This window comes from Salminus brasiliensis, chromosome 18 (genome assembly GCF_030463535.1).
Source record: "Salminus brasiliensis chromosome 18, fSalBra1.hap2, whole genome shotgun sequence".
Lineage (NCBI taxonomy): Eukaryota > Metazoa > Chordata > Actinopteri > Characiformes > Bryconidae > Salminus > Salminus brasiliensis.
The window spans coordinates 392,251-420,008 of NC_132895.1; the positions used below are offsets into that span (position 1 = coordinate 392,251).

A 27,758-nucleotide genomic window follows, 5' to 3' on the forward strand; every position below is an offset into this window, starting at 1 on the left:
GTGGTTCCTGTTGTAGTTAACGTGGTTCCTGTTGTGGTTAATGCGGTTCCTGTTGTGGTTAATGCGGTTCCTGTTGTAGTTAATGCGGTTCCTGTTGTGGTTAGTGCGGTTCCTGTTGTGGTTAGTGCGGTTCCTGTTGTAGTTAGTGCGGTTCCTGTTGTAGTTAATGCGGTTCCTGTTGTGGTTAATGCGGTTCCTGTTGTGGTTAGTGCGGTTCCTGTTGTGGTTAGTGCGGTTCCTGTTGTGGTTAGTGCGGTTCCTGTTGTGGTTAACGTGGTTCCTGTTGTAGTTAACGTGGTTTCTGTTGTAGTTAATGCGGTTCCTGTTGTGGTTAATGCGGTTCCTGTTGTAGTTAATGCGGTTCCTGTTGTGGTTAGTGCGGTTCCTGTTGTGGTTAGTGCGGTTCCTGTTGTAGTTAGTGCGGTTCCTGTTGTAGTTAACGTGGTTCCTGTTGTGGTTAACGCGGTTCCTGTTGTAGTTAATGTGGTTCCTGTTGTGGTTAGTGCGGTTCCTGTTGTAATTAGTGCGGTTCCTGTTGTAGTTAATGCGGTTCCTGTTGTGGTTAACGTGGTTCCTGTTGTAGTTAACGTGGTTTCTGTTGTAGTTAATGCGGTTCCTGTTGTGGTTAATGCGGTTCCTGTTGTAGTTAATGCGGTTCCTGTTGTGGTTAGTGCGGTTCCTGTTGTGGTTAGTGCGGTTCCTGTTGTGGTTAGTGCGGTTCCTGTTGTAGTTAACGTGGTTCCTGTTGTGGTTAACGCGGTTCCTGTTGTAGTTAACGTGGTTCCTGTTGTAGTTAATGTGGATCCTGTTGTGGTTAATGCGTTCCTGATGTAGTTAGTGTGGTTCTAGATTTAGTTAACGCGGTTCCTGTTGTAGTTAACGTGGTTCCTGTTGTAGTTAGTGCGGTTCCTGTTGTGGTTAGTGCGGTTCCTGTTGTGGTTAGTGCGGTTCCTGTTGTAGTTAGTGTGGTTCTAGATTTAGTTAATGTTGTTCCTGTCGTAGTTAATATGGTTGCTGTTATAGTTAAGGGGGTTCCTGTCGTAGTTAGTGCTGTTCCAGATTTAGTTAATGTGGTTCTAGATTTAGTTAATGTGGTTCCTGTCGTAGTTATTGTGGATCCTGTTGTGGTTAATGCCGATCCTGTTGTGGTTAATGCCGATCCTGTTGTAGTTAATGCGGATCCTGTTGTAGTTAGTGTGGTTCCTGTTGTAGTTAGTGCGGTTCCTGACATAGTTAGTGTTGTTCTAGATTTAGCTAATGCGGTTCCTGTTGTAGTTAGTGCGGTTCCTGTTGTGGTTAATGCGGATCCTGTTGTAGTTAGTGTGGTTCTAGATTTAGTTAATGCGGTTCCTGATGTAGTTAGTGTGGTTCTAGATTTAGCTAATGCGGTTCCTGTTGTAGTTAGTGCGGTTCCTGTTGTAGTTAGTGCGGTTCCTTTTGTAGTTAGTGCGGTTCCTGTCGTAGTTAGTGTGGTTCTAGATTTAGTTAATGTTGTTCCTGTCGTAGTTAATATGGTTGCTGTTATAGTTAAGGGGGTTCCTGTCGTAGTTAGTGCGGTTCCAGATTTAGTTAGTGTGGTTCTAGATTTAGTTAATGTGGTTCTAGATGTAGTTAATGTGGTTCCTGTCGTAGTTAATGTGGTTCCTGTCGTAGTTATTGTGGATCCTGTTGTGGTTAATGCGTATCCTGTTATAGTTAATGCGGATCCTGTTGTAGTTAGTGTGGTTCTAGATTTAGTTAATGCAGTTCCTGACGTAGTTAGTGTGGTTCTAGATTTAGCTAATGCGGTTCCTGTTGTAGTTAGTGCTGTTCCTGTTGTAGTTAATGCGGATCCTGTTGTGGTTAATGCGTTCCTGATGTAGTTAGTGTGGTTCTAGATTTAGTTAATGCGGTTCCTGTTGTAGTTAGTGCGGTTCCTGTTGTGGTTAGTGCGGTTCCTGTTGTGGTTAGTGCGGTTCCTGTTGTGGTTAATGTGGATCCTGTTGTGGTTAGTGCGGTTCCTGTTGTAGTTAGTGCGGTTCCTGACGTAGTTAGTGTGGTTCTAGATTTAGCTAATGCGGTTCCTGACATAGTTAGTGCTGTTCCTGTTGTAGTTAGTGCGGTTCATGTTGTGGTTAATGCGGATCCTGTTGTAGTTAGTGTGGTTCTAGATTTAGTTAATGCAGTTCCTGACGTAGTTAGTGTGGTTCTAGATTTAGCTAATGCGGTTCCTGTTGTAGTTAGTGCTGTTCCTGTTGTAGTTAATGCGGATCCTGTTGTGGTTAATGCGTTCCTGATGTAGTTAGTGTGGTTCTAGATTTAGTTAATGCGGTTCCTGTTGTAGTTAACGTGGTTCCTGTTGTAGTTAGTGCGGTTCCTGTTGTGGTTAGTGCGGTTCCTGTTGTGGTTAATGTGGATCCTGTTGTGGTTAGTGCGGTTCCTGTTGTAGTTAGTGCGGTTCCTGTCGTAGTTAGTGTGGTTCTAGATTTAGTTAATGTTGTTCCTGTCGTAGTTAATATGGTTGCTGTTATGGTTAAGGGGGTTCCTGTCGTAGTTAGTGCTGTTCCAGATTTAGTTAGTGTGGTTCTAGATTTAGTTAATGTGGTTCTAGATTTAGTTAATGTGGTTCCTGTTGTAGTTAATGCGGATCCTGTTGTAGTTAGTGTGGTTCTAGATTTAGTTAATGCGGTTCCTGACGTAGTTAGTGTGGTTCTAGATTTAGCTAATGCGGTTCCTGACATAGTTAGTGTGGTTCTAGATTTAGCTAATGCGGTTCCTGTTGTAGTTAGTGTGGTTCTAGATTTAGTTAATGTGGTTCCTGTCGTAGTTAGTGTGGTTCTAGATTTAGTTAATGCGGTTCCTGACGTAGTTAGTGTGGTTCTAGATTTAGCTAATGCGGTTCCTGTTGTAGTTAGTGCGGTTCCTGTTGTAGTTAGTGCTGTTCCTGTTGTAGTTAGTGCTGTTCCTGTTGTAGTTAATGCAGTTCCTGTTGTAGTTAATACGGTTCCTGTTGTAGTTAGTGTGGTTCTAGATTTAGTTAATGTGGTTCCTGTCGTAGTTAATGGGTTTCCTGTCGTAGTTAATGGGTTTCCTGTCGTAGTTAATGTGGTTCCTGTCGTAGTTAATGGGTTTCCTGTCGTAGTTAATGGAGTTTCTGTCGTAGTTAATATGGTTTCTGTCGTAGTTAATGGAGTTTCTGTCGTAGTTAATATGGTTTCTGTTGTAGTTAGTGCGGTTGATGTCGTAGTTGATGTGGTTCCTGTCGTAGTTAATGGGGTTTCTGTCGTATTTAGCGCGGTTGCTGTCGTAGTTGCTGTGGTTCCTGTCGTAGTTAATGGGGTTTCTGTCATAGTTAGTGCGGTTTCTGTCGTAGTTGATGCGGTTCCTGTCGTAGTTGATGCGGTTCCTGTCGTAGTTAGTGGGGTTCCTGTCGTAGTTAGTGGGGTTCCTGTCGTAGTTAATGGGGTTCCTGTCGTAGTTAATGGGGTTTCTGTCGTAGTTAGTGCGGTTCATGTCGTAGTTAATGGGGTTTCTGTTGTAGTTAGTGCGGTTTCTGTTGTAGTTAGTGCGGTTTCTGTTGTAGTTAGTGGGGTTCCTGTCGTAGTTAGTGGGGTTCCTGTCGTAGTTAGTGCGGTTCCTGTCGTAGTTAGTGGGGGTTCCTTTCGTAGTTAATGGGGTTTCTGTCGTAGTTAGTGGGGTTCCTTTCGTAGTTAATGCGGTTGCTGTCGTAGTTGCTGTGGTTCCTGTCGTAGTTAATGGGGTTTATGTCGTATTTAGTGCGGTTGCTGTCGTAGTTGCTGTGGTTCCTGTCGTAGTTAATGGGGTTCCTGTCATAGTTAATGCGGTTCCTGTCGTAGTTAATGCGGTTCCTGTCGTAGTTAGTGCGGTTCCTGTCGTAGTTAATGGGGTTCCTGTCGTAGTTAATGCGGTTCCTGTCGTAGTTAGTGCGCTTCCTGTCGTAGTTAGTGGGGTTCCTTTCGTAGTTAATGGGGTTTCTGTCGTAGTTAGTGCGGTTCCTGTCGTAGTTAGTGGGGTTCCTTTCGTAGTTAATGGGGTTTCTGTCGTAGTTAGTGGGGTTTCTAACGGAGCGAGCTTCCAGTACTTTACTGAACCGGTCGGTTTAATCTGCAGAACTGTAGTTCTGAAGCTGGTGGAGGGCGCTGTTGTGGATGTTGTTGGAGGGCGCTGTTGGAGGGCGCTGTTGGAGGGCGCTGTTGGAGGGCGCTGTTGGGGATGTTGTTGGAGGGCGCTGTTGGAGGGCGCTGTTGGAGGGCGCTGTTGGAGGGCGCTGTTGGAGGGCGCTGTTGTGGATGTTGTTGGAGGCGCTGTTGGAGGGCGCTGTTGGAGGCGCTGGTGGAGGGCGCTGTTGTGGATGTTGTTGGAGGCGCTGTTGGAGGGCGCTGTTGGAGGCGCTGGTGGAGGGTAATAGAGGTCTGTTTGTTTGGGGACGGGCTGATGGTGTTGTAAAGCGTTTCCTCTCTCAGGAGCTAGACAAGGAGTGTGTTCTCTACTGCTGGCAGTCATCCAGTGTGTGTGTGAGAGTGTGTGTGTGAGAGTGTGTGTGAGTGTGTGTGTGAGTGTGTGTGTGAGTGTGTGTGTGAGTGTGTGTGTGAGTGTGTGTGTGAGTGTGTGTGTGAGTGTGTGTGTGAGAGTGTGTGTGTGTGTGTGTGAGAGTGTGTTCTTGCAGTAAGGAGCCAAATGAAAGGCAGGTGCAGAAGCCGGGAATCTTTCACACAGATCAAATATTTCTCTTTATTCAGGAAAAGTGTTTGAATATCAATAACCTTTTATAATCCACCTGAATTTGCACCTGAAGAGGAGAACCGGTTCTCTGAATCACTCGGACCTTTTCATACCGCATCCAGAACCGCCTCATTTACAGCCCATTAGTTTAAATAGAGTGCCCTGCTTCTGCTCATTAACTGATCACACTCGCTCTTTACAGGGACACTCCCCGTCTCTCAGAGCGTCTCAGCTGAGCTCAGGTGAACGCAGCCAGGCGTCGGTCGCCATGACTACAACACAGATACAGCCCATAATTTATCTCCAATCCAAACCCACCAGTGCAGCTACATGAGTCTCCTGAGTTTTATATGGAATGATGATGATGATGATGATGATGAAGATGAAGGTAAAATAGTGAATAGAGAATCTGAACTAATCCAGTTCTCTTTAGGGACTACTTTCTGTAGCTGCACTACACCCTGCAGCATGTATCCCTCCACCATTTTAATGATCTGGTTCTAAAAGCAGGTTCTAGAGCCCAACTCTTCTCGTGGAACCTCTGTACTGAGGAACCTTCATGTTCAGAGAGTAGGTTATTGCATCACATGGAATGTGGTCTCTGCAGTTCTGAGAAGATAACGTCAGAACCCTGCCTGCAGACCGGCCCGGTTACAGCACTTACAGGCCCGTTAGAGGAACAGCAAGTGCTTTTTGGGCCAAAACCAGCCCGACTGGAGTCAGCTGTGGCTGCGTTCCAGGTTCAGGCCAAGTCAGCGCTGTCAGTCCGCGGATGTTTGGTCGCTGGACAAATGTAGAAATGTGGGCCAGAACCGGGACCACGTTTACAGGACCACGTTTTTCGGAACCACCATTGAGTACCGTTCCCTCCTTTACAGCTGCACTGTATAAACACCAGTGTCTACAGCAGGGGCATGTGGTGCAGCGCTCTCCTCCTATCTCTCCTCTTGCTCCTCCTCTCACTCCTCCTCCTCTCACTCCTCCCACTCCTTCTCTCGCTCCTCCTCCCACTCCTCCTCCCACTCCTCCTCTCACTCCTCCCACTCCTTCTCTCGCTCCTCCTCCCACTCCTCCTCCCACTCCTCCTCTCACTCCTCCCACTCCTCCTCTCACTCCTCCTCTTACTCCTCCCACTCCTCCTCCTCTCACTCCTCCCACTCCTTCTCTCGCTCCTCCTCTTACTCCTCCTCCCACTCCTTCTCTCGCTCCTCCTCCCACTCCTCCTCCCACTCCTCCTCTCACTCCTCCCACTCCTCCTCTCACTCCTCCTCTTACTCCTCCTCCCACTCCTTCTCTCGCTCCTCCTCCCACTCCTTCTCTCACTCCTCCTCCTCTCACTCCTCCCACTCCTTCTCTCGCTCCTCCTCTTACTCCTCCTCCCACTCCTTCTCTCGCTCCTCCTCCCACTCCTTCTCTCGCTACTCCTCCCACTCCTCCTCTCACTCCTCCTCTCACTCCTCCCACTCCTTCTCTCACTCCTCCTCCTCTCACTCCTCCCACTCCTTCTCTCGCTCCTCCTCTTACTCCTCCTCCCACTCCTTCTCTCGCTCCTCCTCTTACTCCTCCTCCCACTCCTCCTCCCACTCCTCCTCTCACTCCTCCCACTCCTCCTCCCACTCCTCCTCTCACTCCTCCCACTCCTTCTCTCGCTCCTCCTCTTACTCCTCCTCCCACTCCTTCTCTCGCTCCTCCTACCCTTACCCCTCCTCTCACTCCTCATCCTCTCACTCCTCCTCTCACTCCTACCCTTACCCCTCCACTCGCTCCTCCTCTCACTCCTCATCCTCTCACTCCTCCTCTCACTCCTCCTACCCTTACCCCTCCACTCGCTCCTCCTCTCACTCCTCATCCTCTCACTCCTCCTCTCACTCCTCCTACCCTTACCCCTCCACTCGCTCCTCCTCTCACTCCTCATCCTCTCACTCCTCCTCTCATTTCTCCTACCCTTACCCCTCCACTCGCTCATCCTCTCACTCCTCCTCTCACTCGCTCCTCATCCTCTCACTCCTCATCCTCTTACTCCTCCTACCCTTACCCCTTCTCTCACTCCTCATCCTCTCACTCCTCCTCTCATTCCTCCTACCCTTACCCCTCTACTCGCTCATCCTCTCACTCGCTCCTCATCCTCTCACTCCTCATCCTCTCACTCCTCATCCTCTCATTCCTCCTACCCTTACCCCTTCTCTCACTCCTCATCCTCTCACTCCTCATCCTCTCACTCCTCCTCTCATTCCTCCTACCCTTACCCCTCTACTCGCTCATCCTCTCACTCACTCCTCATCCTCTCACTCCTCCTACCCTTATCCCTTCTCTCGCTCCTCCTCTTTCTCCTCCTCTCACTCCTCATCCTCTCACTCCTCCTACCCTTATCCCTTCTCTCGCTCCTCCTCTTTCTCCTCCTCTCACTCCTCATCCTCTCATTCCTCCTACCCTTATCCCTTCTCTCGCTCCTCCTCTTTCTCCTCCTCTCACTCCTCATCCTCTCATTCCTCCTACCCTTATCCCTTCTCTCGCTCCTCCTCTTTCTCCTCCTCTCACTCCTCATACTCTCACTCCTCCTACCCTTATCCCTTCTCTCGCTCCTCCTCTTACTCCTCCTCCCACTCCTTCTCTCGCTCCTCCTACCCTTACCTCTCCTCTCACTCCTCCTCTCACTCCTCCTACCCTTACCCCTCCACTCGCTCCTCCTCTCACTCCTCATCCTCTCACTCCTCATCCTCTCATTCCTCCTACCCTTACCCCTCCACTCGCTCATCCTCTCACTCCTCCTACCCTTACCCCTCCACTCGCTCCTCCTCTCACTCCTCATCCTCTCACTCCTCCTCTCATTCCTCCTACCCTTACCCTTCTACTCGCTCATCCTCTCACTCAGTGATCAGGTCCATCCTTCAGATTATTGAATATTGATATAATACTGGATTAAACTGCAGCTATAAAATGATAATTATTATTGATCTCGTTATTAGTCACACATTATTAGATATCATATTAACATTAAATAATGAGTAGAATCAGAGTCAGGAGCAGAAGATCAGCTGCAGAAGATCAGAACATGGTTGGAGAGGATTATTCTGGAGGAGTCTGTCTGATTTAAACCTCAGACGTTTAGTCTGGTCTGATCTTGATGGTTGAAGTGAGGGGTGAATAAGATCACCATGGTCAGATTAAGAGAGCTCTCTGGGGCCTTCAGAAAGAAGGGTGGAGATGCAGAGGAGTCTGGGAAGGGGTTTAAAGAGAGATCTCAGAACAGTTAGAGATCAGACGCTGTTCCACCGTCCACTAAATCATCTACAAGAGGAACAGCTGACCATCATGAACAGATCAGACCGTCCCAGCAAGATCAGCCCAGCAGCAGAACCTCAGGATGAGTAAAGAAGACCAGTCCTGAAATCTCCTCACAGGATCTACAGGCACTGCTTCCTCAGCAGTGGTGGCTCAGCGGTTAGAGCGCCAGGATATCGATAACAGGGTTGTGGGTTCGATTCCCGGGCTCGGCAAGCTGCCACTGTTGGGTCCTTGAGCAAGGCCCTTTACCCTCTCTGCTCCCCGGGCGCTGGAGTTGGCTGTCCACCGCTCTGGGTGTGTGTGTACTCACTGCCCCTAACACATGTGTGTGTGTGAGTGTGTGTTCACTACCAGATGGGTTAAATGCAGAGGACACATTTCGCTGTACAGTGTACAGTGACAAATACGTGCACCTTTACCTTCACCTTTACCTGAAGCCAAATACAGCCATCAGTCCAATCAGACAGAGAGCAGACCAGTCTGATCTTAATGGGAGGAGAGCCAGGAGGAACCCCTTACTGTCCAAAAACAAAACCTCAGAGGAACCTCCTCATGGTGGTCCTGCTATTCTCTCAGATCTTCACACTGTTGTTTGTGTCACTTTTAACACAAACAGTCAAACAGAAGCAGGTCTGGCCGTGGCGGATGTGTTTACGCCGAGAGCCGAGCAGACGAAGCCCCTGAGACGCTCAACCACCCCGTTACATAACCCACATCTGCTCCACAGCGCACTCCGACAACACCCCAGTAATCAGCAGCAGAGCGGCGCCACACACCGCCTGCCAGCCGGGTCACCGACCTCACCGCTCCTCTCCTGACATGTTCACCAGTGTTACATACAATGGATGTCCAAATGTTTGTGGACACCCCTTCACACGAATGCATTTAGCTTCTTGAAGTTGCAGATTAAAAAGAACCTATTGGCACCACGCCTAATGGAGGAGCATTGCTGTGAGGATTTGATTGCTTACAGCTGCAAGAGCGTTAGTGAGGTCAGGATGTTGGATGATGATCATCACTCCACCTCATCACCCCCAACTCATCCCATAAGTACTGGATGGAGCTCCACCACCATCATTCCAGAGAACACAGTTCTTCCACTGCTCCACAGCTCCTCAATGCTGGGGGGCTTTATACCCCTCTAGCCCACGCCTGGCATTAGGCAGCATGGAGCCAATAGGGTCATGATGATCTGCTCTAAAGAGTCCAGTACTTCTCCGTGGGGATTTGACACGCTGGGTGCAGCTTAAAGTAGCTGTATGTATTCATCGGAAGGGGTGTCCGCAAACATCTGGCCATATAGTGTGTTGTGTAAACGGTGGATGAATGGGGAGGGTGTTTGGGCGCTGGATGGAGGGGGTCTGAGATGAAGCAGTGGAAGCTGGTGGTCTGTCAGCAGAAGACCCTCAGTGCCACTGTAATCTGCTGTTGGAGAGATTAGACACGGACAAAGCTGGATGAATTGAGGTTAGAAAACGAGGCTGTGTGTAAGCTCTAAATCCCTCCAGGCGCACATGCTCCTCTGTGGGGAAATCTGTTCCAGCCTGGAGCTTCATACGGCCGGATTTCTGACTTTAACGACTCTTTAATAGGCCACTGTCACGACTTTAGGACTTCAGCTGCCATTAGCTCAAGCTGGATCACCACTCAAGCACAGCCTTCATTTATACTCTTATATAATGGTTGTCATAGTGTGAGAGTGTGTGAGAGAGTGTGTGAGAGAGTGTGTGAGAGAGTGTGTGAGAGAGTGTGTGTGAGTTCACCGTAAACAAATGTGTCTTTTGACCCATTTATAAGCGTCCAGTCAAGTAGAACCCAGAACCCAGGTTCACTCCCTGTGAGATGAGGGAGCTCAGGAAGGAGAACGCAGGAGCAAAGACCATGAGTTTGGGAGAGGAGGAGGAGCTGGAGTTTGGGAGAGGAGGAGGAGCTGGAGGAGTGTTAGAGGAGATGTTCAGCATTGGTTGCTGCTGGTGGCATTCGGCTGGATTAGGCCGTTTAATGAGGGCATTAAACACACACACGCACACACACTTACTTACACACACACACTCGCACTCTCTGCTTTTAGACCTGTTTACGCTTCGCCACTGGTTCAGTGTTCTTCATGGTAAACACACTCCGCACTGAACATGTAAGAACCTGAGCCTGGGTGGTGTGTGTAGGTGTGTTTTATCAGCTATGGATGAATGAGGGGACGGATGGTGTATAGATGAGAAATGGGTGAGAAATGAGAAAACTGGGTAAATTTGATTATTCATCAAACGATCACTTTTAACCCGTCGGGCCTCGGTTCCTCTCGGTTCCTCTCGGTTCCTCTCGGCTCCGCTCGGCTCTGCTCGGTTCTGCAGGGCTCCGCTGGGCTCTGTGTTTGGAGCTAAAGCTGGAGATCTTCTGCCGGTCTGAACTCTTTCTGAACTCTTTCTGTGTGAATTTGCGTCGTCTGCTGAAATTTAAATCAAAGGGAAGGAGGCCGGCGTTCTCTCTGCTGGTGAAGCGTGCCGGGCCGGACGGACCCAGCAGTGAGTCTCCTGGTGGCGGTTTCAGATGGGCTGTCTCCGGAGCTCCACTCTTCAGAACCAGTAAAGAGGCTGTTCAGACGGCTCTCTGTGGTTCTCGACGCTCTGCACAAAAGCGTCTGAGATGCGTTACAGCCCAGCTGAGACGGCTGATACAGACGACTGTGGGTTTTTGGCGCTGGAGGCTCATCGTTTGTCTGATTTGGATTTTTCTGATCAGTCTGTCTAAAGTGTAAAAATAATAAAACAGATTTTCTATGAAATATTCACTGCAGTGTCATATTACAGTATCATATTGTTTACTGTAATTAACAATGTAATGAATTCATTCATTATGGAGAATTTCTATTGAGGTGAGAGGAGCTGAGAGGAGCAGCTGCAGTTTGGGTCTCCTTAATTATATCACTGGTAGAGGCTGGTTATTTAAAGCAAATGTGTGTGTGTGTGTGTGTGTGTGTTTTCAGGAACTGAACGGAAGGCCCAGGCCGCCGGTGGGTCGTGGCAGTCAGAGGAGAAAAGACTGGCACGATTATGAAGCGATCAAGAGAGACGCGGCCCGACCAGGTCAGCAGAAAAGCTTACTGCGTCTGCTTACTGCGTTTGGTTAAACGGTCAGATCCAACGGCTAACAGGCCATGAAAGCTTATACCCCACCAATTAGCACTGGAGCTATACGGCTGAGGGGCTAGGAGCTAACAGGAGCAGTGCGTGAGGTTGGAGGTAGGATGTACAGGTGGATGCGCTGCTTTATTAGAATGTCTCTTCTAAAGCAGTTCTGCTGCCGGAGGCGTTCGGTATCATCTGTGAACAACCTGCCCAGGGTCTGATCTCAGTCCTGCGTTTGTTGTTTTTATTTATGTGTGTGTGAATCTGGTTGCAGGTAACGGAGAACAGGGCAAGCCGTTCCCGCTGACCGACGCTGACCGTGTCGACCAAGCCTACAGAGAGAACGGCTTCAACATTTACGTCAGCAACAGGATCTCCCTGAACCGCTCGCTGCCCGATATACGACACCCAAAGTGAGAGCAGCCTCTGTCCTCCAGTACACACACACACACACACACACACAGATGTACTGACTCAGATCTCTTTAAACATAGATCCAACTTTAAACATACACACTACATGTCCATATGTTTGTGGACACCCCTTCTAATGAATGCATTCAGCTACTTTAAGCTGCACCCATTGCTGACACAGATGTGCAAATGCACACACAGCTTGTCTAGTCCCTGTAGAGAAGAAGTACTGCCAATAGAATAGGACTCCCTGGAGCAGATCAACATCATGACCCTATTGGCTCCATGCTGCCTAATGCCAGGTGTGGGCTAGAGGGGTATAAAGCCCCCCAGCATTGAGGAGCTGTGGAGCAGTGGAGGAACTGTGCTCTCTGGAATGATGGTGGTGGTGGAGCTTCATCCAGTTCTTTTGGAAAGAGTTGGGGAGTTGGGGATGATGAGGTGGGGTCAGCCACCTCCTGACCTCACTAACGCACTTGTGGCTGAATGCAATGAAATCCTCACAACAATGTTCCTCTGAAATCTAGTTTCTTGTTTATCTGGACAGTAGAGACAGTTACTCCTGATCAGGCTGGGGTTCTTCTCCTCACTGGGTTCAGCTCTGCTGCTTCTGGATGGGATGCATGCTGTGGTATTCCCTGTCTATCTGGAGTCCCAGCATATCTGCACTCCTGACCTTACTAGTGCCCCCTACTGGGTCTCAGTAGGAACAGCCTATCAGTGAGTCAGTGAGCTCAGTGAGGAAAAGGTGGTGGTGTTTCCTCTTAAACCTGTACACTGCAGACCTGGACCATTCTGGCCCCTAAATTCTCGACCCTTCTCATGCCGCGTACCCTGTTCCCAGCCCGGCGTCATCACTTCTCTGAGCTGTAAAGTGGAGAGAGGGTGGAGCTGAATGAACTCTCTCAGAGATGGAGAGTGGCTCTCAGATTTTCCGGTGATAGAGACATCCACTCCGTCTCTCTCACTGCTTGAGTCTCGGAGGAGCTGTTTGGCCGAGGCTCTGAACCACTGGCAGGTCTTCAAACACTCAGGATGATCAGAGGTCACTCGAACCCTTAACTTCTCCAATCTGTCCGTCTTTACACAGCGACTAATGAAGCTTGTTGGCTGGCGGAGTGTCACCTGCTCCAGATTCAGCCTGGAGAGAGAGCACAGCCTCCAACACCGAGAGGAACCCTCACAGGCCTGGAGACGCTCCACTGTCCTGTAGCTACGCAAGTGTGTGTGATTAACTACGGAGCTACGCAACGAAGCACACACACACGGCCATTACAACCGACGGGTGAAAGGACCCGGGCGGGTTCGTTGTAGGGAAGGGGAATTGAGGAATTGAGATTTGAGAAGAAGCTGGATTACGAGATCGAGGGCTGTGTGTCTCTCTTATGTCCGTACTTGTCCTTTGGAATCAAAGGTCTTCATGGTCCAGGATGTAGTTTTTTGCAAGGCTGTTTTTAAGAGCACCGTCTGATAATCCATAATAATAATAATCCTTTATTAATAATAATAATAATAATAAAGTCCAATTCCTTTGATCTTATAAGTCAGAGTTCTCCAGACAGAGCTGATTTCAGATCCAGCTTTTTCCAGTCATTTTCACCCCCAGCAGTGAGTCGGGGGGGACACTCCATGGCGTGAATGGTTATCTGTGGGTCAGGTATCACCAGATTTACAGCTGAAGGTCGTGGGCCGTGACGTCAGCATGATGACATGGGGGAGACTGTAAGAGAGGGGGAGAACTCGGGGAACGTTGGGCTGGAGTTCAGGTGGTGTGGTAGACAGCCAGTCCCCCTCTTTAGTGGAGGCAGGAATTCCCGAGTTAAAGGGAGGAGGCGGGGTGGTGGGGGTGGTAAAGAATTCCTTAAAGACATGTGACCAAGGTAGAGATGGCATTTATTGGATGTTATTGGATGTAACACCACCTTGTGCGAACATATTGCCTCATTCCTAAAGTAGGGGGCGCTGTTGCATGCTCCTCTTATTTGAATGTGTCACACCTCATCACCAGGGTTTAGTGTTCTGTGTTCCAGATTCAAATGATAACAAAGGTTCTGTTTTTGAAGGTAGAACCTGAGAGGAGTGTGTAAAGAACCTAGAGGTACACCACAGGACCAGAGTTTACACTGTTCAACTGTGTGTGTGTGTGTGTGTGTGTGTGTGTGTGTGTGTGTGTGTGTAGCTGTAAGTTGAAGCTGTATGCTGAGAAGCTTCCCAACACCAGCATCATCATCCCCTTCCATAATGAAGGCTGGTCTTCTCTCCTCCGGACCGTCCACAGCATCCTCAACCGCTCTCCCCCTGAGCTCATAGCAGAGATTATACTGGTGGACGACTTCAGCGACAGAGGTACACACACACACACACACACACACATGCGCGCACACACTTCTGCGAGTTGAGATGCGAATGTCTGTCTGTCTGTGTGTGTTTGTGTGTGTCAGAGTCATTGGTGTGTGTGTGTGTGTGTGTGTGTGTGTGTCCTGTTTGCTGAGGGCTGTCCTGTGGTGGTGTGTTAATGAGGCTTCCTTAGATCCCCGCTGGACTCCAGCGCTCCGTTCAGCTGTGATCTGTCCTTCATGCCCGGCTGAAGGATGAATCCAGGATCTCCGCCCAATCAGACTTCCCCTAATTTGCATACATATATTTACATATATGTGCCTATTCACCCTACAGCAGTTTAGCCCCGCCCATTAGCTGTGGTAGCTAAGCTTAGAGATGAGATGTTCCACTTAGATGTGGGCGGAGCCTGTGAGGCTGTAGGTGTGGCGGTGGCTAGAACCGGCAGGACCGCTCGGTGAGGCCTTCGCTCCTCTCCGCTGGAGCCGTCCTGAAGCAGAGCGTGTTTAATACTGGGTTATGCTGATTACTGTGTCCCGGCCCAGGACGCGCTTGTTCCTCATTAACTGGGATTATTTTGGGGCAGATGTGCAGCAGCTGGAGGCCTCACCTCACACGTACCCGACAGTCTCCACTTTTTAAGGTCACATCCCCCCGGTTTTGGTCAGTCAGAGTGCTGCTTCCATCGGACTGAAGGAAGGTGTGTGCAGCTTCTTATTGTTGATTATTGAAGTGTATTTATCACACTGCCAGACCGCACAGCTCGCAGCAAGGAGCCGCAGAACTGCCCGCTCACGCACTCAGTAAGATGTGTGTGTGTGTGTGTGTGTGTATGTGTGTATACAGATATATATATATATATATATATATATAATGTCGAAATATATAATAGTGTATTAGCAGTATATACGCTACATTTACACCATATAGAAATGGAGAGTTGAACAGGTCAGCACTGGAGTGTGAGGTGATACAGAAACACCCAACCAACCACCTAAGACACCACAGCAACCAATTGGGTTACCATAGCAACAGCCTAGCAACACTACAGCAACCCCATAGAGCAGGAAAAGTGTGACAGAGGAAGTGGACTGTTCTAGATATGTTCTGTTGAAGACAGTACTGTGTGTGTGTGTGTGTGTGTGTGTGTGTGTGTGCGTGCATGCGTGCGTGTACTGTATGCACTGAGAGCTGGTGGTGCAGTGCTGAGGTCAGTTCCAGGGTCACTAAAGGCTACTGGAGTTAATAAACTACTGGCCTTGGGTCGTCTAGCTGTCCAGCTGTGTGTGTGTGTGTGTGTGTGTGTGTGTGTGTGTGTGTGTGTGTGTGTGTGTGTGAGACTCAGGGACAGTAGATTAGCTCATAAATACTGAAGCATACTGCAGTGCTGTGATCCTCCACGGCCTTTACACTCCTTCATCAATATTTCAGCTCTTCTCCCTCAAATCACTGCCGTCACCAACTCTCCCTCTCCCTCACTCGCCCGGCAGCGCTGACGCCACCTCATCAGCTCTGAGCTTATTATCTATTCATTAAGTCATTTATTTATTTATTTATTTATTTGTTTGTTTGTTTGTTATTAAAATAACCTCAGAGACAGGAGGTGTGTTCATGCTGATTTATATTTGTTATATTTTGTATATTTTGTTTTAGTAAACAAACCCAGAGCACAGAGATCAATATTTAAATCTATATTGATCATTATTGAGTTTTGAGTTTATAAATCTAGTCTAGCATTCTTCTTTAAACATAATCTTGGTCATTCCGGTCAGACAGAATGTCTGATTAGCACTTAGCTTTAGCCCGTTAGCGTGTTGGTTTGAGGGAAGATGTGCAGGAGGCTGCTCTGAAGATGGGTGATTGTTTCCTAGCAACCATTTAGCTGCTGGTGGTGCGCTAACTAGCAGTCTGGCTGTACAGTGCCTTATTTCCAGGTTTCTGTCTGAAGCTCTCAGAGCAGCGAGTTCACAACCAGCCTCTGACCTCACCCAGTACCAGCCAGCCGGCCAGCCTCACCCAGTACCAGCCGGCCAGCCTCACCCAGTACCAGCCGGCCAGCCTCACCCAGTACCAGCCAGCCAGTACCAGCCAGCCAGCCAGCCTCACCCAGTACCAGCCGGCCAGCCAGCCTCACCCAGTACCAGCCAGCCAGCCTGCCTCACCCAGTACCAGCCAGCCAGCCTGCCTCACCCAGTACCAGCCGGCCAGCCTGCCTCACCCAGTACCAGCCGGCCAGCCTGCCTCACCCAGTACCAGCCAGCCAGTACCAGCCAGTCAGCCTGCCTTACCCAGTACCAGCCAGCCAGCCTGCCTCACCCAGTACCAGCCGGCCAGCCTGCCTCACCCAGTACCAGCCAGCCAGTACCAGCCGGCCAGCCTGCCTCACCCAGTACCAGCCAGCCAGTACCAGCCAGCCAGCCAGCCTCACCCAGTACCAGCCAGCCAGCCTGCCTCACCCAGTACCAGCCAGCCAGCCTGCCTCACCCAGTACCAGCCGGCCAGCCTGCCTCACCCAGTACCAGCCGGCCAGCCTGCCTCACCCAGTACCAGCCGGCCAGCCAGCCTCACCCAGTACCAGCCAGCCAGTACCAGCCAGTCAGCCTGCCTTACCCAGTACCAGCCGGCCAGCCTCACCCAGTACCAGCCAGCCAGCCAGCCTCACCCAGTACCAGCCAGCCAGCCTGCCTCACCCAGTACCAGCCAGCCAGCCTGCCTCACCCAGTACCAGCCGGCCAGCCTGCCTCACCCAGTACCAGCCGGCCAGCCAGCCTCACCCAGTACCAGCCAGCCAGTACCAGCCAGTCAGCCTGCTTTACCCAGTACCAACCAGCCAGTCAGCCTGCCTCACCTAGTACCAACCAGCCGGCCTCACCCAGTACCAACCAGCCAGCCGGCCTCACCCAGTACCAACCAGCCAGCCTGCCTCACCCAGTACCAGCCAGCCAGCCTGCCTCACCCAGTACCAGCCAGCCAGCCTGCCTCACCCAGTACCAGCCAGCCAGCCTGCCTCACCCAGTACCAGCCGGCCAGCCTGCCTCACCCAGTACCAGCCGGCCAGCCAGCCTCACCCAGTACCAGCCAGCCAGTACCAGCCAGTCAGCCTGCCTTACCCAGTACCAGCCGGCCAGCCTCACCCAGTACCAGCCAGCCTTACCCAGTACCAGCCGGCCAGCCTCACCCAGTACCAGCCAGCCAGCCAGCCTCACCCAGTACCAGCCAGCCAGCCAGCCTCACCCAGTACCAACCAGACAGCCAGCCTCACCCAGTACCAGCCAGACAGCCAGCCTCACCCAGTATCAGTTTGATATATATTTAGATTTTTATAAATAAATATATATATATATCTTTTTATGAGCAGTACTGAGTTCTGACCCCGGACCAACACTGAGGTCTCCTCTTCATGTGAGGAACATCAACACCATCATTCAGTGTTCTGGGGTAGGATCCAGGTTCTAAAGCAGGTGTGGTCTGACATCTCGAGCTGAAACTGTATGTAAATGTGTATTTAAAGAAGACTCCGCCCCCTCTGCTCTCTAACAGAACACCTGAAGGCCTCTCTGGAGGACTACATGGTTCGCATGCCGAAGGTTCGGATCCTGCGCACAAAGAAGCGTGAGGGCTTAATCCGGACGAGGCTGCTCGGCGCCGCCGCTGCTAAAGGAGAGGTCATCACCTTCCTGGACTCGCACTGCGAAGCTAACGTCAACTGGCTCCCCCCACTGCTGGGTAGGACCTCCTGCCATGTTTACACCTGTGTCAGCTACCCTGATTACACACTGACCAGCTCAGCAGCGCCCGTAAACCAGGTCACCTGCACTATGAGTGATTCAGTACCTGCTGTGAATGATTCAGTACCTGCTGTGAATGATTCAGTACCCGCTATGAATGATTCAGTACCTGCTATGAATGATTCAGTACCCGCTATGAATGATTCAGTACCCGCTATGAATGATTCAGTACCCGCTATGAATGATTCAGTACCTGCTATGAATGATTCAGTACCTGCTATGAATGATTCAGTGATGAATTGATGAAGTGAGTATCTGTTTCTGACGGTGGTGTTTTGTCTCTTTCAGATCGCATCGCCCAGAACCGGAAATCGATCGTGTGTCCGATGATTGATGTGATTGATCATGATAATTTTGGCTATGAGACGCAGGCAGGGGATGCGATGCGGGGGGCGTTTGATTGGGAGATGTACTACAAACGCATCCCCATTCCTTCAGAGCTGCAGAAGGATGACCCCAGCGAACCCTTTGAGTAAGAGTTTCTCTGTGTGGTCATAAACATTCAGCATTTAGTTAGCGTGTCCGATCTCACCTGATCTGACGTTTCAGAGGTAGAATAGCAGACTGATCTTGCTTTTTACTCGTCAGCATATGCCTTTATTTACCTTTACACGAGTTCTGAAGTGTTTTAGTGGTAATTCAGTGTAGAGCTGTATATCCTCATATGGACGAATCGCTAAGAGGAATTATTAATTTGATTAATTAAATTTTTAATAATTACATTACATTAAAGCTCCAATTTCATGCATACTCGGATCAAAATCCTGCAGTACATACTGAATAAGTTACAGTGAATACTGGCAGTTTAAAACTAGATTAGGTATTAATATCAATGGACTCTTAACTTCCAACTGTTGTTATTCATTTTTATAAACTTCTCTTATATGTTTATCTTATATGTATCTCCTCTTGGTGGCGTAATTAAGCACTGTTAAGAAGCAGATCAGCTTCAGCTCACAGTGAGAGCTAGCCAGACTACAGGACAGCCTCCAAACACATCACATTTACAGGAGTGTACTGTGGATGTGATGGTGGGTCAGTCAGGAGTGTACTGTGGATGTGATGGTGGGTCAGTCAGGAGTGTACTGTAGATGTGATGGTGGGTCATTCAGGAGCGTACTGTAGATGTGATGGTGGGTCAGGAGCATACTGTAGATGTGATGGTGGGTCAGTCAGGAGTGTACTGTAGATGTGATGGTGGGTCAGTCAGGAGTGTACTGTAGATGTGATGGTGGGTCAGTCAGGAGTGTACTGTGGATGTGATGGTGGGTCAGTCAGGAGTGTACTGTAGATGTGATGGTGGGTCATTCAGGAGCGTACTGTAGATGTGATGGTGGGTCAGGAGCATACTGTAGATGTGATGGTGGGTCAGTCAGGAGTGTACTGTAGATGTGATGGTGGGTCAGTCAGGAGTGTACTGTAGATGTGATGGTGGGTCAAACAGGAGCGTGCTGTAGATGTGATGGTGGGTCAGGAGCGTACTGTAGATGTGATGGAGGGTCAGGAGCGTACTGTAGATGTGATGGTGGGTCAGGAGTGTACTGTAGATGTGATGGTGGGTCAGGAGCGTACTGTCTAGTTCTAGTTGGGTTTAATAGAGCTGAGATCTGCTGGTGTGAAATAAATAGACAGTGTTTGATACAGCAGCCTCTTCACTGGTCATAAGTATTTAGACACAGATATTGTGATGTGTTTAGGTGGGACAGCTGGTCTGCTGTAGCACTGGCAGTTTGTATGGATTTAGCAGACTGTTCGGTGAGGGCAACAGGCTGTTTAGTGCCGTAATCATGGTAACAGATGACTGATGTATTTCTAATCTCCACTGGACGTCTCTGACTGAGCTGGTTCAGACTGCCGTGGCAGAGTGGAGGGAGTGATGAGTGTAGGAGCTTTATCAATATTGAAGTTTTCAGACTTGTAAGTGCTCCTGACAGCAGACGTGTTTGAAGGTGTGGACGTTGTTTCTGACAGAAGAAAAGTACCTCTCAGTAAAGCCACCAGAGGGATTACAGGATGTGTCCAGCTTAAGCAGATGTTTGGGAGTGGAAATCAGGCTTTGGTCTTGCTCTGAGGTTTTGTTTTTGGCTCTCCTCCCATTAAGATCAGACTGGTCTGCTCTCTGTCTGATGGGACTGATGGCTGTATTTGGCTTCAGCAGTGGTGAGAAGCTGCCTGTAGATCCTGTGAGGAGATTTCAGGACTGCTGAAGTCTTCTTTACTCATCCTGAGTTTCTGCTGCTGGGCTGATCTTGCTGGGACGGTCTGATCTGGTCATGATGGTCAGCTGTTCCTCTTGTAGATGATTTAGTAGATGGTGGAACAGCATCTGATCTCTAACTGTTCTGAGATCTCTCTTTAAACCCCTTCCCAGACTCCTCTGCATCTCCACCCTTCTTTCTGAAGGCCCCAGAGAGCTCTCTTAATCTGACCATGGTGATCTTATTCACCCCTCACTTCAACCATCAAGATCAGACCAGACTAAACGTCTGAGGTTTAAATCAGACAGACTCCTCCAGAATAATCCTCTCCAACCATGTTCTGATCTTCTGCTCCTGACTCTGATTCTACTCATCAGAAGGAGTGATACATCTTCATGGTGAACCTCAAAAGACCCCTACACACAGTTTGGATTTTAATAATCGTCTCCTTCTTATACATGAAGTTGAATCTGAGCTCAGGTTTAAGCCACGATATTAAAATATGTGAGTGCTGATCACTCTCTCAGACAGACAGCACTCAGACAGCAGTGCTGGAGAACACACCAGTGCAGGCCAGTGCCGTCAGCTCCCACAGCTCGTGTGACTCCTCTCACTCCGCCCTTGGAGAAGTTGGAGGATATTACTGCTTTAATGTGCTCCTCAGAAGAGCACTGGAGCCCAACCATGGAGCTGCACTCTCTCACACTACAGCCCGTTAAACCCGGAGACCCCCGCCTGCTCGTTCTCCTTAAAATCAGGGGGCTAAAGGGCTGATCCTGCTTCTGTCTCTACTGTCCAGAGAAGAAGACTGTCTGCTAGACTCTGGAGGAGCATTGCTGTGAGGATTTGATTGTGTTCAGTGCTTTCAGGGTTGGTGTGAGTAGTGGTTGTGTGGTTGTGTGGGAGCTCTGGGCTGTTCTGCCTTTCATTAACACTGAGGATTTCATTAAGTCTGATAATTAGCCTTCATTAGAGTAACGGGGTGTTATTAAAGTCCTCTGCTTTTATTAACTGTGTGTGTGTGTGTGTGTGAGATGGTGAATAATTCAGCTGGATATGTTTTTTGATGTTACCTCGTTGGTAAGTTCTCCTGCAGCACTGTGAGATGTTCTCTGAGGAGAACACGTTCCTTTACAACCTAAACAAACAGTGAACGCGTCTCTCCCCCTCCCGAGTACTGTACACTTACTCACACTCACCCTCTGTAATTCAGTTCAGTTTAATTCAGATTAATTTAGTTCAGTTCAGTTTAATTCAGATTAGTTCAGTTCATTTTAATTTAATTCAGTTCAGTTTAATTTAATTTAGTTTAGTTTAATTTAATTCAGTTTAGTTCAGTTTAATTTAATTCAGTTTAGTTCAGTTTAACTTAATTTAATTCAGTTTAATTTAATTCAGTTTAATTCAGTTTAATTTAATTCAGTTTAGTTCAGTTTAATTTAATTCAGTTTAGTTCAGTTTAATTTAATTCAGTTTAGTTCAGTTTAACTTAATTCAGTTTAGTTCAGTTTAACTTAATTTAATTCAGTTTAATTTAATTCAGTTTAGTTCAGTTTAACTTAATTTAATTCAGTTTAATTTAATTCAGTTTAGTTCAGTTTAACTTAATTTAATTCAGTTTAATTTAATTCAGTTTAGTTCAGTTTAATTTAATTCAGTTTAGTTCAGTTTAATTTAATTCAGTTTAGTTCAGTTTAATTTAATTTAGTTTAGTTTAATTTAATTCAGTTTAGTTCAGTTTAACTTAATTCAGTTTAGTTCAGTTTAACTTAATTCAGTTTAGTTCAGTTTAATTCAGTTTAGTTCAGTTTAATTTAATTCAGTTTAGTTCAGTTTAACTTAATTTAGTTCAGTTTAATTTAATTCAGTTTAGTTCAGTTTAACTTAATTTAGTTCAGTTTAATTTAATTCAGTTTAGTTGAGCACAGCTCAGTTCTGTTCAGAATCAGTTCAGTTTAATTAAATTCAGTGACGTGTTTTCAGGTGTATTCAGGTGTATTCAGTGCTTTGCAGAGTTTACTGCAGTTCTACTCCAGTTCATAAATCAGAAGCTCAGTTTTGCATTGAAATATGAATAGAAATATTATATTCTGAACAGTTCAGAGGATTTCTCTGTGTTCAGCCCGGTGTGAATCCACCGCCTGTAACCTGTAGTTAGATTTTCAGCAGACCTGCGTATTAAACCCTGATCATATGAGGGCAGATACAGAACCAGCTCAATATCAGAGCTGTAGATCTACACTCTGTTTACTTTGATCTATTTGTCTGATAAAAAGGCTTTCTGAAATAGCTCATTTGCATATGAAGTGTTTTTTTGTGTTTGTATGATATTTGATTGACAGCTGTATTCTGCCTGTGTTCAGGTCTCCTGTGATGGCTGGAGGTTTGTTTGCAGTGGACAGGAAGTGGTTCTGGGAGCTGGGAGGATATGACACGGGGCTGGAGATCTGGGGAGGAGAGCAGTACGAGATATCCTTTAAGGTACACGATCAATACATACAGTTATTACTGACATAATTCATATATACAGTCCATCAGTCTGGGGAAGTGATTTATAATGTTTGTATGATTCACACCTTGATTTGACAGTGCTATGGATTTTAAACACAATAATAACATTTATTCATAATAATTGACTAAAACAATGATAATAATAATTTTATTTTTAATATTAATCATGCCACTGTCTAATATAATGATATATTATTGTACAGTATCAGTACATATTGCTATTGTGCCATAATATTCAATACTATCATAGTTTTGTAGTATAATATATTATAAGATAAGGGACTAATAAAGGATTATCTTATCTTTTCTTCTCTTATTGTAGTGTAATGCTTAGAGATGCACCGATCCAATATTAGGATCGGATATCGGTCCTGATACTAACAAAATTAGGCCAATCCGAGGGACCGACCCATTCATCGGAACCTGATTCCCGCACTGCCGGTATTCTGCTAAATACTAAAACGTAATGTACTGATGTCACTGCCACAGCTGCTCTTCCGTATAAGGAGAACCAAGAGGGAAGGATCTGCCGCTCTTTCTTGGTCTCACAGCTTCAAATATGCCTGAAGTCTTCTTTCTCCCACCTGGTGAAGTTTATGGTCTATTCAGCAATGGTAGCGGACCGGTTTTGGGTATCGACCGATACTCAAAGTTTATGTATATGTATCGATATTGGAACAGAAAAGGTTGGATTGGTGCATCCCTAATAACGTTATGTAATAGTAGTATAACATTAGCAATAATAATATTAATAATAATAGTTTAATATGTGGAGCCATGTCTATTCATAATAATATATTTTATTGTATGATAAATGTAGTTTAGTAATGGTATACTTGCATATTAGTATCATAGAAATCTAATCAATTCTGCAGTTTAGCCACGCCTATTCATACCATAGTAATTTAGTATTATGATATATATTACCTTATGATATGATACCAGGAAAATATCCCTGGAAAAACATGAGGACAGTGCAGTGCCCCAATTCACCTCTGACCGTCTAATCTAATAACACACACTGGTGTATCAGTAATAGGTCTGATCAGAGTGTCTCCTGCATCAGTCTGACCTGAAGTTTAAAAACACCCACAAACAATAAACTCAGATTTATCAGACAGCTCATTTGCATATTGCAGCCTCCTGCAGCATCAGTCACAAAGGCCAACACTGCTGTACGATTAACTAATTATACACCAGGCCTGTGTGTGTGTGTGTGTGTGTGTTTGACACAGCGGTTGCCATAGCAGCTGGCATGGGAAGGTTCAGTAGGGTCAGAAACGAACGGAACAGACGAGCGGCACCACGAGAACCTGCCAGCTTTCACTGCATCACTGCCTTACAGCATACAACCCCTCACAGAGCCTGTGTGTGAGTGTGTGTATGTGTGAGTGTGTGTATGTGAGAGGTGTGAGTGAGCCCAGCCCATTCGGCCTACAGCAGGTGATTCTTCTGACTGATCTCGCTGGATCAGACTGGAGTCTCGGGGAGATCCACAGCTTTCTGAGATCCTTTAAGCAGTGCTGAATGAATCCCTCCTCTGTCTGAGTTCAGTCTGATCCAGAAGCTGAGTCAGCAGAGTGAGGTTCTGAAACCCCGCCCTCAGGTCTGAGGGTTTATTAGAGCTTCCCGAGTGGAAGATCAAAACTCTTGAGCTGATTTGATGAAGGATCTCCGAGGCTTTAGAACAGCCGTGTATTAATTATTCTGTTAGAAAAGCAGGCGGATATGAGTCTGAGCGCGAGAGCGAGCGCGAGAGCGAGCTGAAGCTGGTCTGCTGAAGTTACCGCTCTCCCACACTGTCCTTAAGAAGAAATGCTGCAGGTTTCAGGAGCAGAGCTTTAGCTGTGTGGTCAGGAGTTCAGGAGGACAGTGGGTAATCAGTAGAAGAGAGAGCTGGAGGTTACTGTTCTCAGCAGTGTTAGCCTCCACTTGCCCTACCTCTGAGCTGTGTAGGATGGGAGGAAGAGGAGGAGGAGAAAGAGGAGGAGGCCTCTTTATTTATTTATTTATTTATTTATTATATTTATATAGTTATTATAGATTATATGTTATATTTATATTTACACATTACGCTGGCATTAAGTGATAGGAGCTCTGTACACGGTGCTGGAGTTCTCCCAGACATTCCTCATGAACACCAGCTAACCTTCCTCTCCCTCCTCTTCCTCTCCCTCCTCTTCCTCTTCCTCCTGTGATGTGTTTGATGTTGTTGATCTTGGTCCTGATCTTGCTGGACTGATTAATTATTCATGAGCTGTGAGCTTATTTACACATACACACACAGACACACAAAGACACACACATACACACACACGTACACACACCCTCACCCTCCCTCGGTCTGAGACAGACGCTCCCTCTGACGGGCTCAGACTGCCGTCCACACACACACACACACAGACGAGCGGAGGCTCTTTGTTCTCTGATATGAGGCTGTTGTTGAATCTCTAACTATTATAAATTATTTTCATTAAAAAAACACTGATCTGCACTGCTGTTAGCATCACTACACTATATACACTACACATATACAATACACTATATACACCTTATTCACTGTATATACTACACTATATACACTACACTAAATACACTACACCACATAGACTATTTACTCTATAGAGTGTCCATATTTAGACAGTGACACAGTGTGTGTAGTGTTGTCTCTGTACTCCACCAACAGCATCACTGTTCCACGACAAGACAACCAGTTTCACCATTAGTGCTGGAGACTGGCTGGAATTTGGCTTCCGCCTTTAATCTATCCGTGCAGTGAACACACACACACACACACACACACACACACACACACACAGTGACTTTGAGCATACATGCCCGGAGCGGTGGACAGCCATTGCTACGACACCCAAGGAGCAAAAACGGTGAAGACTCAAGGGCCCAACAGCAGCACAACAGTGGCTCACTGTCCAAATACTATAGACCCGACTGCAAATACACCACATATCCTGTACTCCTCTGTACTGATCCGCCTGTATCCGCTGTATGCGATCTCTGCTGTTGTAAAGTATCAGGTGAGATGTGTGTCCTCAGCTCTCTCCTGACCCCTGCAGGTCTGGATGTGCGGTGGCCGGATGGAAGACATCCCCTGCTCTCGAGTCGGCCATATTTACAGGAAGTACGTCCCCTACAAAGTGCCGGGAGGAGTCAGCCTCGCCCGAGTGAGTGAACACACACACACACACACACACACACACACACACACAAAGAGCCCCCTCCCTTTACATGGTGCTAACTGCAAGCCTTAAAGTAAAAACTGCACTGGGCAAAAGTCTGTGGACACTTAAACCATACCTATATGAGTTGTTGGACTGCCCGTATTATTCCATACTGTGATGAAATATTTTGGGACTGAAATAATTTTTTGGACTGTTCTTTACTCATCTTGAGGTTCTGCTGCTGGGTTGAACGTGCTGGGAAGGTGCTACACTCAATTATTTATTATCCTCTGTCTGCACTGTGTTGTGCTGCACTTGTGTTCTGTATGCACTGTCTATGTTGCACCATGGTCCTGGAGGAACGTTGTTTGGTTTCACTGTGTTCTCTGTATGTAGTTAAAATGACAATAAAACCCACTTGACTTGACTTGACCTGACTTGGGATGGTCTGACCCGTCCATGTTGGTCAGCTGTTCCTCTTGTAAATAATTTAGGGAACAGTGGAACAGCTGATTTCTAACTGTTCTGAGATCAGTTTAAACCCCTGAACACACAGATGTTCAAAAAGAAAAAGGTTTACATGGGTGTCCAAACTTTTTCACATGACTGTATCTGTGGGAATTTGTTGTTCAGTTAAAGGAGCATGTGCTGTTCTGCTCATTTGCTCCACCAAGCCCAGGTTCCTCCGTCAGGCTGGCAGGTAGTGCCGTGTGGTTCTTCACTCCAGAGAACCCAGTTCTCTTCTCACGTCTCCAGTGCAGCGACACTCGGCCGACACTCTGCATCGTACACATCGATCTCGGGCTTGTGTGGAGCTGCTCGGCCACAGAAACCCAGTTCACCAAGCTCTCAGAGCTCGGTTCCCGTGCCGATGGTGCCTCTGTCTGGAGTCTCTGCAGTGAGTGGTCTGTGTGGTCTACAGCACTGCTTACTCCTTTGGGACGAGCTGGAGTGTCAGAACTGAGACCAACTGAGGCTAAATGCAATCAGATTCTCACAGCAGTGTTCCAACTTCTGCAGTGGAGGAGTGCAGACTCCTGGGTGGTTCCCCGGGAGGAGTTCAGGAGGTGAATGGGGGTGTAGGTTGGGTCAGGAGCCCTGTGCAGAACCTCGGGTTCTGTGGGTTAGTATGAGTGACAGTGGGGCTGTGTGAAGGCTCTGCTCCAGTGTTTGCTCCCCGCGCTGAAGGAGGCCCGGCTCAGGCCGGACTCGCGTACGGCAGGAATGTTAATGAGCGTGGAGTTAATGGACTCCATTGTGGACGCATCTGTCCGAATCTCAAAGGAGCTTTCACTGCGGGACCCTCCGGCCCACTCTGATTTGAAGCGATACTACGAAGTGGGGGGGGGGGGATGGGGGGTTTAAAGCGATAGTTCAGTAACCAGATTCGCACGGCCCCTCCTCTTCTCCTCGTCCTAACCCACATCAGCCAATCAGAGTGGACCAGACAGGACAGGTTTAGAGTCTGCAGTCTGCTCCTCCTGATCACTGCATTCTGTTTCCTGAGACCCCGCCCCTGACTGTGATTGGTCCTAATCTCTGCTTGATTTGTTCTGAGACTCCTCCCCCTGGCTGTGTTTGGTCTTTTTCATTGTACCATTTATTTTAAGGCTCCTCCCCTTGACTGTGATTGGTCTGTATTTAGTCTCTGACAGTGTGTAATTTTAATTCCGTAAGAAGTTAATGGTGTTTGGATAGTAATACTCTGCATAGTGTTACAGTACTCTTCTGAGCTTATGAAGATGAAATCAGCTGATTTAACCCTATTTAATATTCATATTTATTCATATTTAACAAACAAGAACAATGATTGAGCTGTTTATAATATTATTTTAATAGTTAATTTGTCCTCTGCCTCTTCTGTTTTTATCTTCCTTCTATTTCCTCCCCTTATCTGTCTTTTTTTTCTCATTGTCTTCTACAGTAGCAGACTGAATACACATGTTCATAAACATGGTAATAAGCAGTAATAAGCAGTAATAAGCAGTGTAACACACACTGTAGGTTAAACAGTTAAACTGGGGTAACAGTAAACAGTGCAGGAAGGGTTCAGAGTGATCTGTAGAGCAGCAGTGCCCCCAGTGGTCAGAGGTGGTAATGTTGTTGCATAAACCTGACCTTAGTTAACCCTGTGGATATAACTCAGACCCTGCGTCACACACCCCGTCACACACCCCGTCACACACCCCGTCACACACCC

General features: G+C 47.5%; 1 protein-coding gene across 2 annotated transcripts in view; it reads left to right on the plus strand.

The window, feature by feature from the left end:
* The window catches only part of galnt10 (UDP-N-acetyl-alpha-D-galactosamine:polypeptide N-acetylgalactosaminyltransferase 10 (GalNAc-T10)), a 35,590-nt gene that overhangs the window by 2,050 nt on the left and 5,782 nt on the right, over window positions 1–27,758 (plus strand). For both annotated transcript variants that reach the window (XR_011977839.1, XM_072662396.1), the window contains exons 2-8: window positions 10,991–11,090; window positions 11,407–11,545; window positions 13,725–13,891; window positions 17,423–17,608; window positions 17,959–18,142; window positions 22,232–22,349; window positions 25,454–25,561. Coding sequence is in view for 1 of the 2 variants with exons in the window: in XM_072662396.1 (XP_072518497.1) it covers window positions 10,991–11,090; window positions 11,407–11,545; window positions 13,725–13,891; window positions 17,423–17,608; window positions 17,959–18,142; window positions 22,232–22,349; window positions 25,454–25,561 (1,002 nt within the window). In the remaining variant the exon portion in view is untranslated. The remainder of the gene's footprint in view (window positions 1–10,990; window positions 11,091–11,406; window positions 11,546–13,724; window positions 13,892–17,422; window positions 17,609–17,958; window positions 18,143–22,231; window positions 22,350–25,453; window positions 25,562–27,758) is intronic.